The sequence below is a fragment of the Miniopterus schreibersii genome, assembly GCF_964146895.1.
Source record: "Miniopterus schreibersii genome assembly, chromosome: 10".
In the NCBI taxonomy this organism is placed as follows: Eukaryota; Metazoa; Chordata; class Mammalia; order Chiroptera; family Miniopteridae; genus Miniopterus; species Miniopterus schreibersii.
In genome coordinates, this window is record NC_138110.1 from 64,825,266 (window position 1) to 64,846,431 (window position 21,166).

At 39.0% G+C, this 21,166-nt stretch overlaps 1 protein-coding gene across 3 annotated transcripts in view; it reads left to right on the forward strand.

Moving 5' to 3' along the window:
• Window positions 1-21,166, forward strand: part of ATRN (attractin) — a 109,631-nt gene that overhangs the window by 51,709 nt on the left and 36,756 nt on the right. For all 3 annotated transcript variants that reach the window (XM_081148418.1, XM_081148416.1, XM_081148417.1), the window contains exons 15-22: window positions 1,730-1,920; window positions 4,402-4,621; window positions 5,775-5,960; window positions 6,734-6,967; window positions 12,289-12,426; window positions 15,709-15,802; window positions 17,566-17,618; window positions 19,882-19,976. In XM_081148418.1, the coding sequence (XP_081004544.1) occupies window positions 1,730-1,920; window positions 4,402-4,621; window positions 5,775-5,960; window positions 6,734-6,967; window positions 12,289-12,426; window positions 15,709-15,802; window positions 17,566-17,618; window positions 19,882-19,976 (1,211 nt within the window). The remainder of the gene's footprint in view (window positions 1-1,729; window positions 1,921-4,401; window positions 4,622-5,774; window positions 5,961-6,733; window positions 6,968-12,288; window positions 12,427-15,708; window positions 15,803-17,565; window positions 17,619-19,881; window positions 19,977-21,166) is intronic.

Here is a 21,166-nt window from a genome sequence, read left to right on the forward strand (position 1 = left end):
GGGGATCGAGCCCTCAACCCGGGCATGTGCCCTGACCGGGCATCGAACCCTTATCACCTGGATCCTAGGTCGATGCTCAACTGCTGAGCCACGCCCAGTCGGGCGTGATACTGTACAGCCTTAATCAAACCCAGCAGGGGATAGAGACAAGCTCAGTTCATCCATTTATCCCCCATACCACTATTGTGGTTGCTGTTTTTTTACTTAAAAAAAAATTTGTTTTTCCAAGTTAAAAGTATGTGTTTAATGTATTTTGGTTGGCTTGGGATTTTCATGGTGGTTATTATTTTTTAAAACAAAAATACAGTTTTTAAGTATGCTCCTACTGTTCTTTGAAACTAAGTGAAATGTCATCTGATGCTCTGTATAATCAAATGACAGCTTGGCTCTGTATCATTGAGCCCACTCCATTGTTTTAACCCTGCTCTTCTGGGAATAGAATGCAGCAGTCTCAGCAGTCAGTCTGCTGGGCACCTAATGAAGAGTACTTCTTATTGACTACAGGGATTAGATTGTTAGCACCTTCTGACAAGGAGAGGAGAGATGCCTGTGTCCACAGCACCTCCTGGGGTGCTCTCCAACCCCAAATACCTTAATTTATGACACTTCTGAGGTTTGGGATGATGAGCCAGGGGGAGCATGAGGCCAGCCAGCCATGACTAAAACTGAATAATATATTTGCTCAACCAAGATATTCAGGAAGGGGGACTTCTGTGGCTCTGCCCAACATCTGAGGCATGTACAGGGCAGTTGGCTCTACCAGACCCCTTGTGAATGTCCTTTGGAAGTAGTTGATTCAGCTTGCATGAGTGGGCTTGTTCTTTGTCTCATTGCATCTCGAACTTTAATGCCCAGCAAAATACCTGCGGATCTTGCTATAAGTCAGATTCTGGGACAAATATGGGGTGGGGCCCAGAATCTACATTTGAATAAGTGGTGACACTGATGCCACACTTTGAGAACAAGTGTTTTATCTGCTCTTAAATTCCCTGACCCAAGGTACTTTTCACTTATCTCACTGGCTGTTAATGACCATTGTTGATGGTGTCTCCAGGATACTTTGGTTCTAGTGAAGTTGCTTTGCTCACTGTTTTCCAGGAAGTATTCACAGCTTCTGAGCAGTTCTTTGGGTGGGTTGAGGGCAATCACAGTAGCAGATTACAGGCTTGCCTTGTGTGCTACAGCTGTATCACTCTGGGGTCCCCCCCAAAAGGATCTTTTTACTTTACTTTTGAAATAATTTGTGCACTTGATTTTACCTTCCACTTGATGTGAAAACAGTGCAGCTTTTGAAGACTGTAGACTGTTCAGTCACCAGCTCATTTCCATTCTTGGAGTTTTTAACCCCATCCTTCCAATATCCATATTCATTTTTCCACTCTTTACTTAAATTTTAGTCTTGTTTTTAATTGTTTTTCAAAAGGAGATTTATAAAATCCAACACTGGCACTAAACAAGTGTTTTCTTCTAAGACACAGGAGGGTTGACCTCTATTTTTTGAGATCCAGGAAATATCACTGATTTTTTAAAAGCATTTTTTAAATTCCTTATTCTGTGTTTGGTCCTTAGTAATGTGTCTGATACTCTCACTACATCCTAAGGAAGTACCTGGAATTCAAATCACAAAAACCACTTAGGTTTTCGATAATTTGAACTGGTAATAAAGTAATTTTGTGTGATTTCTAAAACTGTGTTTTTTTCTTTTCTTTCTCCCCCTCCTTTACAAAAGAAAATATCTGTGGCAGTGGCTGGCATTTGGTCGTAAACATGTGCTTGAAAATTACTACTGCCAGGGAGACCTATGACAATGCTAAATTGTCCTGTAGGAACCACAATGCCCTTTTGGCTTCTCTTACAACCCAGAAGAAGATAGACTTTGTCCTTAAGCAGCTGCGAATAATGCAGTCATCACAGAGCATGGTGAGTTAAAATCCTCAAAACTTAAGTTCCTAGTATCCACTGTGTGCTGAGGGCATGAACACAGCTTACCTGCGAGATGCTTGGCAGAAGGAGTGATGTGTAACACATTGGAACTGCACTGTCAAATTTTCTTTCTTTAATACTTCTCTCTTATCTTAACATTTTTATCACTTTATTAGTCATATCTATTAAATTGTCTTTGAATAAGTACATGTGTATTGAATAGTAATGTGTGTATATATGCATATATGCTTGTGACAGCAGTAGGTGATTTTTTATCTGTTTGATCCCTAGGTTCTGCTGTGGGGGGAGGGGAATGTCACCACTACTTAAATAGGCTGAATTAAGCCACCTGAGTCTCAGATTTCAGGTATTATTACAGGGTGTAATATGATTTAATGTTCATCACCCAAGAAATGTACATTTGTTTGCATCTTCCTTAGGCCTGGCCAGCCCAGAAGGAGAAGGTACCTTCTTGTCAAGAGTTTTCTTCCCATCTTCTCAGTGCTCTGAGGTGGCTTGTAGCTGACATTCCACAATCACATTTGGTCTTTTTGAGTCCAAAGTCTTAGACTGTGGTTCTATCTTAAGTAGATACTCACAAGGCAAGGCTCTTAACAGTGTTGGCTTTGGTACAGAGCAGTTTGGGGGAATGCTCTTCTCATCAAGCAGGGAGAAGCAGTAGGCAGTACTTCCTTGGGTGCAGCCTTCTTCAGGTGAGAACATGCATGTGGTCTGGGTCCTGGCTACATGTGGCCCCTAGATACCACCTAGAGGGCCTTTCCACAACTGGTGGGAGGTACCCTATATTTTACTTTTCTCTATTTAGTCTTTTTTTGTCCATTGAAACTTTGGTGTGGTGTGGATACTCAAACATTGGTAATAAATCATAAATGTGGTTACCTCGGGGAACACTGTGGCCACATTTGACATTTTATGTCTTAAAAGCTTTTTCAAATTCATAATCTCCATTAGAGACTGTTCATGTTGTTTGTTTCTCTTCACCTCACCCCCAAATATGGGCCTCTGCAGTGTTCTGCCCTTAGTTGTCAGCTGATCTTACTTATAGTCACTCCTCAGAAAATTGATGGCTTATAGTTTTGCTCATTTCCAATGACTCCCAATTCCACATGTCTCAAAGAATAGCTGGTTAGAAGAGTTCTTCTATCCCAGCTGGCCACAGATATCCTATCTTCTGGTCCTTCTTCTCTCTTCCTCAGGTTTTCTAGCTCTAGGAGGTTTGGGGTAGTCAGTTAGCTGGGACTACCTTTATACAACAGGAATTCACAGTCTTGTGTTAAGCTCTAAGTCTAGACTGAGAGCCCAGGCTTGTATGGAAAATCAAGTAAGAGTACCCAACCTAGCCTTTAGGGCAGAGGCTGGCTGATAGATAGCCAGAAAGAGGTAACCCCTGAAGATGAGAAGGTGTGAACTGGGAAGGTAACTAGGAAAGGGCTCTCTGTGCTTTGCTACCCACACATGCAAGATGCAGAGGTGAGCTGCAGGCTGGGTGAAAGGGAATTGCTGTAGCTGGGTCTTATGAGGAATCAAGACCAAATCCTAAGAGGCCTTGTTTACAGTGCTAATTGGTTTGAGTTTTATCAGGAAAGCAAAGGGAAGTCATTGAAAGACTTTTAAAAAGCATTAACTCTCTTTCCTTAAAAAAGTAATACATATTTCAAAGGAAATTTAGAAAATAGTAACATTAAAAATAAAATAAATATGACTCATTACAACTAAAAGTAACTGCTTTTGGGTATGTTTATTTCTTTTAGGTCTTTTAATAGGCATGCATAGTTTTTTCCTCTCAAAAATGGAAATACATTATATATTTTGTTTTATAACTGCCAAAATTAGGACTGTCTTTCATTTCTGGGCTAAACTTTGTACTTTTACTTTTAAAGAATTTTTTAATGCAATGGGAAGGAAATGTCAGTAGAGCAGCAGAGACTCTCCCAGGGGTTTACTGTCCCATTCTTCCGTATAAAATTTAGTGCCAGCCAATACCCCCCGCTGAAGGTGGGAATCTCCAATCATGTGAACTAGCCATTGCCCCAGAATAGGCTTAGTTAGTGATTCTGAGGATAGACATATAACTGATATTTCAGAAACATTGGCAAGATGATTTTGTGTATGAATAGACATTTAAACCAAGTTTGGGGGTGGCCATCTCTTCAGAGCATGTCATAGGATGTGGAAATTTTGGACCTTGGTTATTGTTTTGCCATTAATCTTTCTGAAGTTTTTGATATATTGTATTCGCTGAGCTATATGTTTGTCCTTTGTAAAATGGCCATATTGAAGTGCCAAGCATGATATGTAACAAAAATGATGGTCTGTCCTTATCTGCAATGGCTGAGTCAGTGGATAGGGAGGTTTTCCTGTATCTTTGGGGTAATTATCATCTCATGGTTTTTATCTAGAAGCCTGTTTTGGTCAAGACATAGATTATATTCATAGCTGTGTCTCTTTTGCCTGTAGACCAAGGTGACCTTGACGCCATGGGTTGGTCTTCGGAAGATCAATGTATCCTATTGGTGCTGGGAAGATATGTCCCCATTCACAAATAGTTCGCTACAGTGGATGCCGTTTGAGCCCAGTGATGCTGGATTCTGTGGAATCCTGTCAGAACCTAGTACTCGGGGCCTGAAGGCTGCAACCTGCATCAACCCACTCAATGGTAGTGTCTGTGAAAGGCAGGGTAAGTATATGGGGAATTAGGCATTCGTAGTATTGATATATGTGAAATATTCATGAAAAACAGAGTATTGATTTCAAGCATATGAAGTAGACTACAACCCACAATTTTAAAAGCAGAATGAAGTAGTCTCTGGTTCTGAATAGTATGACCCATAAGCCTAAACAAAAATAACTAACACTAATCAAAGAACCTAATCTTGTAATTAACAATGAGATTGATTGGTTTGTTGATCACAAAAAGTATTGAGACTTGTTCTAAAAGGTAAATTCCTTGGTGTCAGCAGAGAAATGCTGTGGAATAAAGATCCAAAAATGCAAATAAAAGCAAAGGAAAGATCAGAACTGACAATGGGGGACACAAGGGACAGTGGACAGAAAGATTGTGTCAGTGGTGAGAAAAATGATGAATGCAGTTCTGTGACAGAAAACACAAACAAACCTGATGTGCTAAAGCTATGCTTGAGTGCTGAAGGAACAAACACTTCGAGTAGCTTCATGGGTTTGAATCTCCTTTGGGCTAAATTTAGGCTTCTTAAAGGCAGGCACAGGGGCAGCACCTGCAGCATACAGACAAGCCCAAGACAAGCGCCCTCCTCCTGCAGAGGGACTCACAAGTAATAGGTAGAATTTTCTGGGCACTTTTGGGAGACTGGACTCCATCGGCATCATGTCTCATTTTAGGAAGGTACCGTAATTTACACAGAGGTGTAGAAGAGAATTTATAACACTAGAAGTCACCTTAAAGTATGATTTCTCAGCTTCCTGTGGGGGAGCTTTGTAGCCATTTTGGATCCTGCGTGCTTTAGGGTATTTAATGAATTCTGTGGTCCTACAATTTTTCATATTCAGGTGGGTTGTAAAAACCCTGAAGTTCATCTTGAAACCCCTACTTGAATAGAAAGATTAGCTTGTTCCCACATGTCTATCCTTAATGCTTTTTGGTAAAAAAAAACACCTTTTTCCCCCAAGTGTATAAATATACTTGACTAAACAGTACATGGTGACTCTAACGTTTTCTGTTTTCTCCTTCATTTAGTACAGTCCACTGAATTGATTTCATAACAGACTAGTGGGTCAGAACCCACACTGAAAAGCCTTTGACCTTAGCTGACCTGGTGGGAGCTCTAAGTGTCTCTCTTGGGTTTACTTCCCAGCAAACCACAGCAGCAAGCAATGCCGGATGCCATGTGCCTTGAGGACAGCGTGTGGAGAGTGCACCAGTGGCAGCTCCGAGTGCATGTGGTGCAGCAACATGAAGCAGTGTGTGGACTCCAATGCCTACGTGGCCTCCTTCCCTTATGGACAGTGTATGGAGTGGTATACCATGAGCAGCTGTCCCCGTAAGTGAAAAGTGAGCTCTGGGCACTAATAACTGCCCTGTGTATGGGTGACAACTCCTGCTGTGAGGCAGTGCTGTCAACCTCTGAACCTTTTAGGGACAAGACTGGACTTGACCTTCAGCTCGGGTCTGTAATAGACTGTCTGATGAGAACATTCATATAGAATGAAGCACAATGACACAAGTAAATAAATGTCAGATAGATCACAGAGTAGAGAAATGACTGCTCAACTTCATTCAGTATTATATTGCTTCATCCTGTATGGTCTCCACATACTCTTAACTCATAAAGTAAGTGCTTTCTAGTAGGTGACCTCTAAGGTCCCTTCTGTGTACAACATCCTGGGATTGAGAGAGTAGAGGAGTCCCTGTTACAGGTAGAGCAAGATGGGTTCTTCAAATTGTTATGCTATTTAAACAGCCACAATAGAATAGGAATTTTTTAAAAATATTTTTTTTATTGATTTATAAGAGGAAGAGAGAGGGAGAGAGAGAGAGAAACATCAATGATGAGAGAGTCATTTATTGGCTGCCTCCCGCACACCCCCTGCCGGGAATCGAGCCCACAACCCTGGCATGTGCCCTGACTGGGAATCAAACTTCGATCTCCTGGATCATAGGTCGACGCTCAACCACTGAGCCACACCAGCTGGGCTAGAATAGGAATTTTGACTCAACAGAAGTTGAAAAGTCTGTTAAAGAAAAAGGTAATTTAAATACAGTGAATTCAGATCTATAGGAGTTGGTGAATTGCAACTTATGTTTTTTTAACAGCTGAAAATTGTTCAGGCTACTGTACCTGTAGTCATTGCTTGGAGCAACCAGGCTGCGGCTGGTGTACTGATCCCAGCAATACTGGCAAAGGGAAATGCATAGAGGGCTCCTATAAAGGACCAGTGAAGATGCCTTCTCAGGCCCCTATAGGAAATTTCTACCCACAGCCTCTTCTCAATTCCAGCATGTGTTTGGAGGACAGCAGATACAACTGGTCTTTCATTCATTGTCCAGGTAAGATGTCTTGTATATCCAAAATCAAGTGTTCCACTACCTATTTGCAAAGAATAAAACCTTGAAAGCTACATTCCTTATATGAATTTTCTTTAAGAAAAAAATATAACATCATTTTTGGAGAAATAGTTTTACATGAAAAATATTTTTATTATCAATTAATGAAAATCATAAGAATTACAAGTGAGTTGTTTTGCTAACATTCATTACAAAAGTAATGAAATAAGATAAAATAAAAACTGGAATTCCTCTTCTCATCTCATTTGTCAGAGAGGTAAAAACTTTTAACAGTTTGATATAGATATCTCTAGACATACCAACGTACATTTTTAAAACTAAAAAGTATGCCCTGGCCAGTGTGGCTCAGTGATTAGAGCGTCGGCCTGCGCACCTAAGGGTCCAGGGTTCTATTCCAGGTCAAGGCTAGTACCTGGGTTGCAGGTTAGATCCTGGTCGACACGTGCATACAGGAGGCAACCAATTGGATGTGTCTCTCACATCCGTGTTTCTCTCTCTCTCTTCCTCCCTCCCTCCTTCCTTCTACTTGCTCCAAAAATCAGTAGAAAAAAATGTTCTCAGGTAAGGATTAAAAAAAACACCTAAAAAATACTATGCATATGATATAGTTGTACAGTTTGCTTTTTACTTAAAAATACATCTTGGCAGTTGTTAGGAGAAAAATAAAAAATAAGGTCTCTAGCCAACCTAGAAATTTCTCTCCACAAATTTAGAAATGAAAGAAAAGGTTTATTATTGATAAACTTTAAGCAGACTGTGATGTACATCCCAGGCAACCAACTAATGAGATTGCAAAGACAAAACGAAGTCTCACCCTTTTAAATAAATAGCCAAGCAGATACAATTCATTATATACATGTTCACAAGGTAAATGATAATTGGTCTTCATGAGAGAGGACTTGATGACATGGTTTGCTGTACATTTTATCATAGTTCATCTTGAATTTACCTGGTAATTGAGGTGGCTGCCTGTGTTAGGTAATTGCCTTTATCCAAGAAAAAAATAAACCATCTTGTAACTTAATGGCAAGCAGGTGGTTGCAGCTTGGCACAGTGCACCTAGGCTAAGTACCCGAAATGACTGGGAGATGGGGTGCTATCTTCCTTGATGTTTTCATTCTAAAGAGATGGCTCCCAGGCCCTTAAGAAAAACATTCTTGGATTGTAGTGCTGACAAGAGGCTTATTTAGGTTTAAAAAATATTTATAGGCATATCAAAGGAACAGAGGAAGGATTTATAAATACAGGTTTTCTTAATGAAATGCTGTAAGAAAAGGGAGAAGGGGAAAAGGTCTCTTTCCCTTTTGGCCAGAGGAAAAATCGGGCCTCCCTCCCTCCTTTTCCCCCTCCCCCCTCCCTCCCTCCCTCCCTCCCTCCCTCTCCTTCTTCCTCCCCTTCTTCCCTCTTTTCCCTTTCCCTCCTTCCCTTTCTTTCCTTCTCCCCCTCTTTCCCTCCCCTCTATCCCTTCCAGTGGTTGGTGCAAGAAGGAATATACCATGAGCTGGCCTAAAAGCCTGAGCCTAGTAGACCTGCTGGGGAGGCTGCCCTAAGACACTAACCCTGAGAAATTGGCCTTTGATTCAGACTTTCAGTAAATACTCAAGAATGTGCTGATAGGCCTCCAGAACAGTTGGCAGAGGCTAGGCAGGTACAGAGACCCCCCAGGAGATCAGTGGGTGAGGAGGACTCCAAGAGCTTCTCAGACAGTGCCACTGACGAGAGGGCTCTGAGTTCTGTAATTGAAAGACCAGTGTAAACAATAACAGGCAAGACAGACTGGAGAAAAAATATCTGCAGTGATATATCCAACGATTCCAGAGTATGCAAACCTCCTCCCTCCAGGAAAAAAAGCTAAATATCAACCCAACAGAAGAAGTGGGCAAAAGATGCATAGAAGTAGCTGCACCATTTTGCATTCTCACTAACAATGTAAAAAGGCTCAGATTTCTTCATCCTCACCAATACTGTGTTTATCTTTTTTATTATCGCTGTTCTGGTTTATCAGAAATTTCCCTAATAACTAATGAAGTTGAGCATCTTATTGGCCATTTGTATATCATCTTTAGAATAATGTTTATTCAGAGTTTTTGCCCAGTTTTAAATTGCATTGTCTTTTTATTATTGACCTATAAGAGTTCTTTATGAATCCTAGATAGAAGTCCCTAATTGAATATATAATTTGCAATATTTTCTTCCATTCTTTTTTCTTTCCTGATAGTATCTTTTGAAATATAAAAGTTTAAAATTTTGTAAATTCAGTGTGTTTTATCTCATGCTTACGGTGTTGTATCTAAGAAATCAGTACCTTAACTAACCCAAGATCACAAAGGTTTACTCTGACTGTCCTTACGTCCGTATCACTGTTTGATTACTGTAGCTTTGTAGTAAGTTTTGAAATGGGGAAGTCTGTCCTCCAACTTTGTTCTTATTTTCTAGGTTATTATGACTATTCTGGGTTTCTGGCATTTCCATATGAATTTTAGGATTAGCTTGTCAATTTTGGCAACATCAATAAAAAAAGATTGCATTGAAGCTATAGCCCAATTTGGGATGTATTGCCATGTAAGGATTTATGAACCCGGAATGTTTTTCTAATTTTTTAGTTCTTTACTTTCTTTTAGCAATGTTTTATAGTTTGCAGTGTACACACCTTGTACTTATTTTGTTATATTTACTATACAGAGTATTTTATTTTTCTTAAAATGGAATTATCATCTTAATTTCATTTTCTGATTGCTCGTTGCTAGTATGTAGGAATATAACTAATTTTTGGCAGTTTTTTTTTTTTTTAAATATATCTTTATTGATCTCAGAGAGAGGAAAGGAGAGGGAGAGAGAGAGATAGAAACATCAATGATGAGAGAGTCATTGATTGAGCCCGCAACCTGGGCATGTGCCCTGACCGGGAATCGAACCCTGATCGCCTGGATCCTAGGTCAACGCTCAACCGCTGAGCCAAGCCCAGCCAGGCTAATTAATTTCTGTATGTTGATCTTGTGTCACGCAACCTTGCTGAACTTATTATTTCTGTTAGTTTTTGTAAAATTTATTAATTTTTATTATTTTTAATTTATCTTTGCTGTTGAAAGTATTACAGATGCCCTTTTCTGTTAGTTTTTTAGTGTATTTCTTTCTTTTTTTTTTAATATATCTTTATATTTTTTTAATATATCAGAGAGAGGAAAGGAGAGGGAGAGAGACAGAAACATCAATGATGAGAGAGTCATCGATCAAGCCCACAACCGGGCATGTGCCCTGACCGGGAATCGAACCTTGATTGCCTGAATCCCAGGTCGACGCTCAACCACTGAGCCACGGCCGGCCGGGCTAGTGTATTTCTTAGGGTTTTCTACGTACAGGGTCATGTTGTCTGCTAAGAGAGACAGTTTACTTTTCCAATCTGGATACCCTTTTTTAAATTTATTTTTGGGGGCTTACTAGCATGACTAGAAACTCTAATACAATGTTGAATAAAAGTGGTGGGAGTGGACATCATTGTCTTGTTCCTAATCTTAGTGGGAAAGAATTCAGTCTTTCTCCATTAAGTTTGATGTTGACTTAAAATTTTTTGTACATGCCCTTTATCAGGTGGAGAGATTTTTCTTCTATTTCTAGCTTCTTGAGGGTTTTTGTCATGAATGGGTGCTAGATTTTATCAAATGTCTTTTTTGTATCTATTGCGATGATGATGTGGGTTTTGTTCTTTCATGTGTTAATACTACCTATTATGTTAATTCAGTTAAGGATATTAAACCAGCCTTGCATTTTTGGAATAAAGCCATTTGCTCATGTTGTATAATCCTTTTTAGTGTGTTGCTGGGTTCAGTTTGCTAGTTGGGAACTTGTGTCTATTCATGAGGGATATAGTTCTGTTCTATAGTTTTCTTTCTTGTGATGACTGGCTTTGGTATCAGGCTAGTATTAGCTTCATAGAGTGGGTTGGGAGGTATTCCCTCCTTTTCTATTTAATGAGAGTTTGCAAAGGATAGGCATAAATTCTTTAAGTGTTGATAGAATTCATCAGTGGACTTTTCTTTGTGGGAAGATCTTTGATTATTAATTTAATCTCGTCATTAATAATAGGTCTATTCAGATTTTCTGTTTCTGCTCAAGTCAGTTTTGATAATGGAAGGCTGATGATGGGATTTGAGCATCAGTGGATATTAAAGGAGGACTAGAGATATGGTTACTTATCTTCACAGGAACAACATGTATATTGCACACATCTAAAGTAATTTTGGTGCAGTCCTAACGGATGTGGTCATTTTTCAGTTCTTCAGCTGCAGTCTGTGTAGAACAACAAATACCTATGGGCAGGCAGGGAACAGGTGGTAAGCAGACAGGTACAAGGCTGTGGAAAGTTCCTGAGGGAGTAAAAACTTATCATGCTGATCAAGCGAGAAAGGTCTGCAAAAGTTGCTAAAAGAGTAAATCTTAAATATTCTCATACACACAAAAAAAATGGTAATTATGCGATGTGATCCAGGTTATAGCTAATGCTATGGTGGTAATCATTTGGTAATATATAAGTGTATCAAATCAGCATACGGTACACCTTAGGCTTACACAGTGTTATATGTCACTTATATCTCAATAAAACTGTTTACTGTGGGGCAGGCTGTGTGCTATGGGATGCCCCCTCGAAGTCTGCAGGGCACAGCTGCACAGCTGTACTGAGCAGTCCTGAGAGGTCCAGACTTCCTAGTTGTAAAGTCTTGTATGCATCAAGGATCTTACTAGTTCCACTTATGGAAATGTTTATATATAAAGATGATTACTTTTCTGAAAATGAAAAATTGAAAGCAAACTAAATATCAGAGTGTAAGGGAATGGTTAAATAACTGTTATGCTTCATAGAAATCATTATGCCATTTAAAGTTTTGTCTATGATAGATGAAATAATGTAAAATAATTATGATATAAGTTTTAAAATCAAAAGTGAATATTACAATGGACAGAACTGTGTAAAACTGTATTTTAAAAATTCTGGTGGAATTATATATGATTTTCCTGCCTTCCTTATATTTTTCAAATTTAACTACCATAAGCATATATTATTTTTACAATGAATAGCAACAAAAATTGCTGTTTTAATGGCTGTGGACTTTCTTGTGGTGTTATATTTCTGATTTTCATGCACTAGCTCTTTTTTGATATTTTAATTTTTCCAAACTAGTTTTCAGTGGGCCAATTTTGATGATTTAGTGGCAGTAAGGAACTTTGATAGTTGCAAATAAATCTTCTGGAACTTACTCCACCCAGTTGTACAATGGGATAAAAAGATTTTTTTTCTTTTCTTTCAGCATGCCAGTGCAATGGCCACAGCAAATGCATTAATCAGAGTATCTGTGAGAAGTGTGAGAACCTGACCACGGGCAAGCATTGTGACACCTGCATATCTGGCTTCTATGGTGATCCCACCAATGGGGGGAAATGTCAGTGTAAGTCAAATCCTCCATCAGGGTTACTGACTGCAACCCAGGTGTAACACAGTGCTTCTTTTTGACTTGAATATCTAAGGATAGAAGCCACTTGGTTTTGAATATTGCATTTCTTAAGTCAGACTTGTCAACAGCTCAGCTAAGTCTGGGAGAAAGTGAGTTGAGCTGCCAAGTGTCAGAGTAGCCAGTTAAAGCAACAAACCAAAAATGAAAGAATTAAACTTTTAATCACTTGCTGCTATGGTATAAGAAAAAGGCTTAAAGTGGAGAAAGCACTGATTCCCCTTGTTCTATGTGCCCTCCTGGAATGGCACACTGGTTGAGCATCACGTGGATAAGCACAGAGGTGGGGGTCTTCTCACTGTTGAGGGAGCCCAGATAAAAGGCTCAGCAAAAGCTTCTTATGGACCCTGGAGTGGGAGGGAGGGTGAAGGGGAAGGACTGGGCATGGGAAAGCACTGGGGGCTGAGAGTGGGGAAAGTGTCTTCAAGGTTTTCCCCTCTTCCCCTAAAAGGAAGCTCAGCAGAGGCCTGAAGATAACTTCTGCCCAAGGCCTCACTCAGATAAAGAGACCTAGGAATGAAGGCATATGAAGTTGGAATGCAAATATGTGAAAGAGGTGGCTAACGGAGGGGTTTCTGACACCTTGGCTGCAACTTCTCTGAGACTTCCACCCAGGCTGGTGTGGGGAGGGCAGCTTTCCCTGTAAGGCCTACAGGGAAAGCTGTGGTTGGAACAAAATCACACGTAGGTTTATAACCAGAAACCGGACTCCTCAGTACTTCTACCATATTTTAAATATTTAAATAGTCCCATGTTTTCTATACATGTCAAATAGATTCCTGTAAGCAATAGGATATTTTATTGTTAGAACATAAATTGTGTTTTATAAATGACCAGTGATATCAATGAACCGATCTTTATCTTTGGTTTGTTCTAGTTTCCAATGGGAAGGACCCTTAAGGGTTTTTTATATATATAATTTTTAAAAAATTAAATTTATTGGGGTTACAGTGGTTAATATAAACATAGGTTTCAGGTGTGGGTTTCTATATTACAAGTTCTGTATATTGCTCTGTGTGCCTACCACCCAAAATCATATCTTCTCCCATTACCACCCTTTAGGTTCGGAGCAGGAAAATAAATAAGAAAATAAAATCTTTAGCTCCTCCCCAAATTCTGCCTCCAAGCTCCGTAGCATGGCCCTTGAGAAAGGTCTGATCTCAGAGCAGCCAGGAGAGAACTGTGTTCCAGCGGTATATCCCTTAACTTCTCTGGGGTTTAGTTTCCTTATCTGGAAAATGGGGATATTAGGGTGGTGGTTGAAGTGAAAGCAGTCAGAGGAGTGCATGACACATAGTAGATACGAGCAATTACTATTACTCTTGTGATGTCATTCCTGCCACTCTTAAATAAAATTTCTTGCTGAGATGAAAAGATATTCAGTAAAAATATTTTTCCACTTCTGTGAATAGGCACCATCCATTTGACAGTAATCAGAGTACCTAACCTTACTGATAATTGTCTACAAGGCATTGTGCTCGCACCCACCCGAGACATAGGTGCTTTTATTATCTTCATGATCAAGGAACCTGCCTAACTTCTCACTGCGAGATGTGGCCATGTTGGGAACCACATCTAGGGTGTGTGGCTTTAATTACTGGGCCTGGTTGTGCCTCCAAGTGCCTACTGACAGCCAAGTCAGCTGGGTCTGTGCCTTGTTGTCTTTATCCCCATATCTGCATCTGCCATCTGCCATCCCACTCGGTAACAGGGACCTGAGTACTATTGTCCAGAACTTAGAACTAACATAATTTTTTTAGAGTATCAATCCACAATAGAAAGCATTTTAAAATACTGTCAGTGGCACCAAGTCTTTTATGTTTTCCTCTGAGAATTGTATAGTCCTTAAGTTAAGGATAATAGCCATGATTTATTGAATGCTTACTGCGTTTCATTCATGTATTATCTCATTTAATTCTCACAATAACCCTATGAGATAGGTACTGTTATTTTCCCCATCATGTAGATGAGGAAACAGAGACTTAGAGGAGTTAAATAGCATGCCCAAAGTTACAGAGGAGCTAAGTAGAGGGGACTGAATTCAAACCCAGACAATCTGACTTCAGGCCTTTGCTTTTTATTAATACACTGCACCCTGTCTCCATACTCAGCTGAGCCAAGAGTTGAACACTCATGTTTCTGAATGTTCATCTAGTCTCTTAACTGCTTTACTATTCTGTTTCATATGTTTCTTTAGGTGATTTTTTTTTCTCTGCAAGATTTATTTTAAAAGTACACCTATCTCCAGCCTAATATCTTTTTTTTTTTTTTTTTTAATGTATCTTTATTGATTTCAGAGAGAGGAAAGGAGAGGGAGAGAGAGAGATAGAAACATCAATGATGAGAGAGTCATTGATCAGCTGCTTCCTGCACGCCCCCGACTGGGGATTGAGCCCACAACCTGGGCATGTGCCCTGACCAGAAATCGAACCCCGATCGCCTGGATCCTAGGTCGACGCTCAGCCGCTGAGCCACACCCGGCGGGCCTAATATCTTTAATTTATTCTCAGAAAAACAGAGTGTAAAGTGAAAAGGAATTGGGCAAAAAGACTTATTTCACCTAGAGCATAAAATTCATTATAGCTCATATTTACGTGCTCGATTAAAAGAGGTAGAGAGGTATTGATGGGTAGAGGAGGGAGATAACAGGATTGTTTTCTATGGAGGCTAAGAAGAAGGCAAGGAAGGGTGGTGAGTCCTGAACAGCCTCTGAAATGCTGACCTGCCATTGGAATCCCACCCCACTTCTGAGCCCTGGTGTGATTTGAAACGTGACCTTTGTGGAGAAGGCACCTGAGCTGAGGCAGAGTGCAGACCAACTCTCCCCTTGGGTAGTGATGACTCAGAACATCTCCGTGGGGGCAAGGACTGTGCATGTGTCCCCATACCAAGTGACTGGAGATACTTCATAAATGTTTATTCAGTGAACGAATTGTAATAGTGAAAAACAATCTGTTGAAAAGGATAAAAATTGTGATTGCTTCAGATGGCGGTGGAAATGACATTCTTTCCACCTGTCCTTTGACTTTGGTTGCTTTAATGTTACCTTTACATTATTTGAGGTAAATCATTAGCTGAAAAACAAGAATCTTACCCATTAAATGCTTTTAATCTTTCATATCAAATCCATTCAGATAAAATTACTTATTTTAGAAAATGTCTCTTATAGTAATAATCTTTTAAGCCATTTGTGACCAACATTCCTTTTCTTCCTTCCAGCATGTAAGTGTAATGGGCATGCATCACTGTGCAATACCAACTCGGGCAAGTGCTTCTGCACCACCAAGGGCGTCAAGGGGGACGAGTGCCAGCTGTGAGTACCACCCTCCCCGGACCCCTGCCCAGGCCACGCCTGGCTTTAGTGACTGACAGACAGGTCAGCTGGGTCTGTGCCTTGTTGCCATGGGCTCTAAGGGATCCCCGAGTTGATCGATTTGGAATTTTGCCCTTCCCACTTCAGACAGGTCTAGCTTGGTCAGCTTCCATACTGAGTGGTTGTCAGTTTAGCGGTAATTTCTTAATGACTCTTCAATTCACATTTTTGTTTGAATGACACTGACATTCCCTGGGTTGCTGACTTGGATTAGTCATTTAACTTCAGCCACTACTTGATTTTTGTCATATCAGAAGACTACACCCTTTTCTGAATGATAGAGTTGGAAGAGCTGGTATTCCAGGGCAGTATTTTATTTGGCATTTTGGTTGTCTGATAATGGAGATGATCCTCGCTGACCTTTAACACAGTCCTCCCTGTGCTAGCATTTTCCTTGATGAAGTATATGAGACATCTTCCAGGGGAGAGTTGGATCCCCATCCATGAAGATGCAGGCAAATGTGGGGTTTCAGCCCTGGCTTAGCCTCCGTTGAGCAGGGCCCTCTTGAGGTGAATCACTTCACTATGCTGAACCTCAGTTTCCACATCTTTCAGTAGGGACTTGCAGTAATTGTTTTTAATGTCCTGGGATGTCAAAAGACGAGAGATTGTTCGCCAATTGATACACTCCTGTTGCCTCACCAGAAAACCTCATGAAACACTGCTCCAGGTTTACTCATTTTCTCAAGAAGGGACTTAGAAATGTTTAGTACTATCAAAGTACTGAGCTGATACAAGCAGATGTGTCGTTGGAAACTTTGTTTTGCTTAAAGAACACCATAAATGTCACCAGTGATTGAGGTCTTGATGGTAGTGTCTAGGAGGGAAATGGTCTGTCTACATTTTGTGGTTTGTACAAGTGTTTACATTCACTGGTTTTATGCTGCCCTAAAGCCAGTACATGAGGAAAAGTCTAATCAAAAATCAAATTTAATTTTTGAATCTCGGTTTCTTTAGACAGAAAAATGTAATAGAGCAAAATTAATCATTCCTGTCCTCAGTTTTGGTATACAACAAAGAAATGAGAAATAGCTCCAGTCTTTTTAAGAGATTAGGTATAAGCAAGTACTGTTAATCACCCTGGATAAAAGGACACGTATCCCTGTGTTATTTTTCTGGAAAAAGTGCTTGACCCAAGCTTTCCCCTTCTTTTTCCATAGTTCTTAGTGTTGTGGCTGCCTGATGTTCATAGATGATACCTATGAGAAAATTAATAATTCTTTTTGACTAGAACTTATTTTTTCTCCAGACTGGTGAACCGTGTCCACGGTTTAAAAAAAGATTATTTGTGTTTAGCCTTCTCTCATTTGTATTTAAAGAATAAGATCAGTTTATCCAGGGAAAACAGGGAAGAGTTGAAAAATGAATATATGAAAAATGTTTTAACTGCACTTTTAGAAGAATATTTAGTTCACACAAAAGTGAAAATGTGTTTTTCATGATTATAAGTAGGATCTAGATTTATTATATTTGGATTTATCTCATGTGCTTTGCCAAATGTTCCTCAGTTAGTAGTGGTGTGAACTGCTGGGCAGTCAGCATTGAAAATGAATGCATGCTCTTTCTAGTTCACCTGATTTGAGTAACAGCGAAGAGTGCAATTGTACTGACTCAAAGCTGTAGTTTATGTTAAAGAATCTACTTGATTTTAAAATGAATGTAGATTCTCTGTAGAAAATAATCTTCATTTTCTTCCCCCCTAGATGTGAGGTAGAAAATCGATACCAGGGAAACCCTCTCAAAGGAACGTGTTATTGTAAGTGTTTTTGTAATTCTTATCTTTCTAGAAGCAAAGTTGTTCAGTACAGCTTCATTATTGTCTTTAACATTGTTCAAGAATGGTAAGTGCTATAGGAATATAGCAACAGCCCATGGAAGTGTCCCCTTATTTGATGTTTTTGCATTCTGTTAAGTTTAATACATATGTGAACACATTTTTAAACTGCGTTGTGGTTGTGGTTTATGTTGGTATGTCCATAGCAGATATCAGGGAAGAGTACAGAGATACACATCTCTGGTTTCCTTGCTTCTGTTCTCTTGAAACCTTATTTCATTTGCCATTACCTGGTTGGGCTCACTGTATTTCTTATTTTAGAATATAGATAAAAAAAATAATTCTTAAAATATAGTTAAAGTTAACATTCTCTCTGAATCTGATTTGGGTTAACCATCTCTTTAGGAACTAATATAGAAAATAAAATCTCTAATGATTAATATATAATGAAAGGTAAATCTGGCAAAGTGACCAGTTCCTTATGGGTAAATGTTTTCTTCCAGTAGGAGAACTCACATAGAGTCCAGATTATGGAACTAAAGAAAAAGGAGTTCATGTTTGGCATACCCACTATAATTATATACCTCTTTCCTGGGTTGAATAGTAGTGTCCCCTCAAAATTCATGTCCATTTGAATCCTGTAAATGTGAAAATATATATATATATATCCCCCCCCCCCCCGAGGAAAGAGGAAAACTTTATGACCTATGTAGGGGAAAAAGTCCTTAGATATGATTCAAAAAGCATAATTCATAAAAGTTGTTTATTAGGACTTAACAAAATTTAAAACTTACATTTTAAAAAACACCATTAAAAAATAAAAACAAACCCTGGCCTGTGTGACTCAGTTGGAGCTTTGTCCCCTACACTGAAAGTGGTGGGTTCAATTGCCAGTTGGGGAGCATACAGGAGGCAGCCAATCAATGTTTCTCCCTCACATCAGTCTTTCTCTCTTTCTCTCTCTCTCTTTCCCCTCCCCCCCCAAATCAATAAAAAGCATATCCTCAGGTGACGACAAAGAGTAGCTTTTCCTCAGTTATTTAAAAAGATGAAATGAAATAATGAAATTAAAAAACAAGCCACAGACTAGTAAATGTTTGCAAAGTGTGTATTTGATAAAGGGCTTATCTCTAGTCTACATGGTGTCCCCAAAAATGTATACACACTTTAACAGCTGATAGCTCAATTTTGAAAATGAAATGTATTTTAATAAATCTTGCCTTTATAATTATTCAGAGTGTGTGTACACATTTTTGGGGGGATACCCTGTATATGAGGAACTCTTACAACTGAATAAGGAGACAGTTCCAGTTAAAAACAGGCAAAGATTTGAATAGATACTTCACCAAAGAATATATATGAAAAAATAAGTGATATTAGACATTTGGCATATATGTATTAAAATCACAGTGAGATACACCCCTAGAATACTAGACTCAAAAGCCAATACTGTGGCTTAAGAGAAGACAACTGGAGACTCCCTGCTTCTACATTCTGTTACAATATATCTCTTAGGTAAAAGAAGGCCCAGGTGGGGCAGAATCTGGGTGGAAGGGGTCAATGGGGGGGAAAAAGGGGATACTCTCAACAATAAAGAATTTTTTTAGAAAGTACATGAGAAGAACCTGGCCTCACCAGACATATAGTTGGAAAAGGGAGTACTTTAATTACCTTTCAGATAATTATGGATATTATCCTTTGATTCCATACCAAAACCAGATAATTCGCCATTTTTAAAAGGTTAGTTACCATGGAACCTGAAACCACGTCAGTGAATTTTTGTAATGTGGTACATTTATAATCTATTTACTGTCTTGAAAAATAAAAACTAATACCTAGTTTTAACAATGATGTGGAGAAACTTCAAACATTCTTTGTGAGACTGTGAAATGGTATAGCCACTTTGGAAAACCATATGGCAGTTTCTTAAACAATTAAAAATAAAATTACCAACAACTCCCTGTTTATAGCATTATATCCTTAAGCACAACCTAGCATGTAATATATGTTTAATTAATACTTGTAGGTGAGTTAGCTTGGAGCTTAAAATCTCCACCAGGGTCATGATAAAAGCAGAGTTTAGTGGGTTAACCCAAACAAAATGATACTGCTCACAGTCCCTGCTATAAGTGAGCCAAAAGTGCTTTCCTGGCTCTTGAATATTTATGAGATAATCAAGGTGTATTTCTAGCAACCTGTTTGGTTTTATTTCAGTTTTTAAATACACATGTCTTTCTTATCATAGATACTCTTCTTATTGACTATCAGTTCACCTTTAGCCTGTCCCAGGAGGATGACCGCTATTACACAGCCATCAATTTTGTGGCTACACCTGATGAAGTAAGATTTAAAAGTCTTTTTTTTTTTTTTTTTTGTCATTATGGATAGAAGCACTGCCTTAGCAGGGGTCTCCAGAATGGAGCACACAGGATGATGTTTAGAGGTACAGAAAAGAAAAGTTAGTATCTACATTTTATCTCCTTTCCACCTAAAAGGCAAGAATGGTTTTAAGATTTACCAGTATCTGATTCACAGACTGACCTTGACTCCACACAATCTTGGTTTGCCCATCAGCCCATTGCATCCCCATACAGAAAAGGAGAGACTGCAAGGGAAACTCCCCCCATCAGAGGGGCAGATGGCAGAGCCCAGATTTACTTTCTCCAAGTAGATCAGAGGCTTAATAGTACTCACAAAGAAACTGGATTAAAATCAATGCCAGTGAAGCAAGGGAGGTGGCAGAGGTGACACTTCTCATAGAATAAGTTATTAGGCTCATTAGGAGGTAAAAACAATGAAGGTTTAGTTGGATCCAACAAAAAGTCAACCAGAAAGAATTGAAATTATTAAGAGGACTATTTGAAACGTGGATTAATATCGACTTTGGTTAATGATGAATCCTAGCTTGCCATAAGGTATTTCCTAGTGGTAGAAGGGAGCCAATGCAAAATGACATTTAAAATTGACGCATCTAGAACATGAAGACATACCTACACAGTTTCTACAATGAAATATAAAGTCATTCATTACCCACTCCAGTACATAATGAAATTTTTCTAAACCTGATGATAAATCATTTAGGAGCCTCCTTAGAAGTTTCTTATTTCTCATCAGTGTACTTAAAATGAAAATATTTTGTGGAAAAATTATGTAGGCATATCATTTCAGGGGCTGTGTTAAGTGGAATTTTGAAAAAAGATTTTTGGATAAGGTTATAGCAAAAGTACCAAACATGAAATTTATTTACTTCCTTATTCATAAGCAAGGGGTTGAAGTGCTCAGTATTTCAGGATGTAATTGATGTTGTTAATTTTATCTTAAATGATCATAGTAGACTCTCTTGGTATTACTTCTTAGTTAGGTGGGGAGTGACCATGAAAATCTTTGGACCTCTCTGGAGTTCCCTGTTTATCTTAAGAGAGAATATTTAATAGAGGTATCCAGTATGTATCTTCTGTCTTTTAAAAAAGCACTCCAAATTTATTGATCCTTTCTGTGAAGAAGTAATTGTTAGTAGTGTGCTGCTAGCA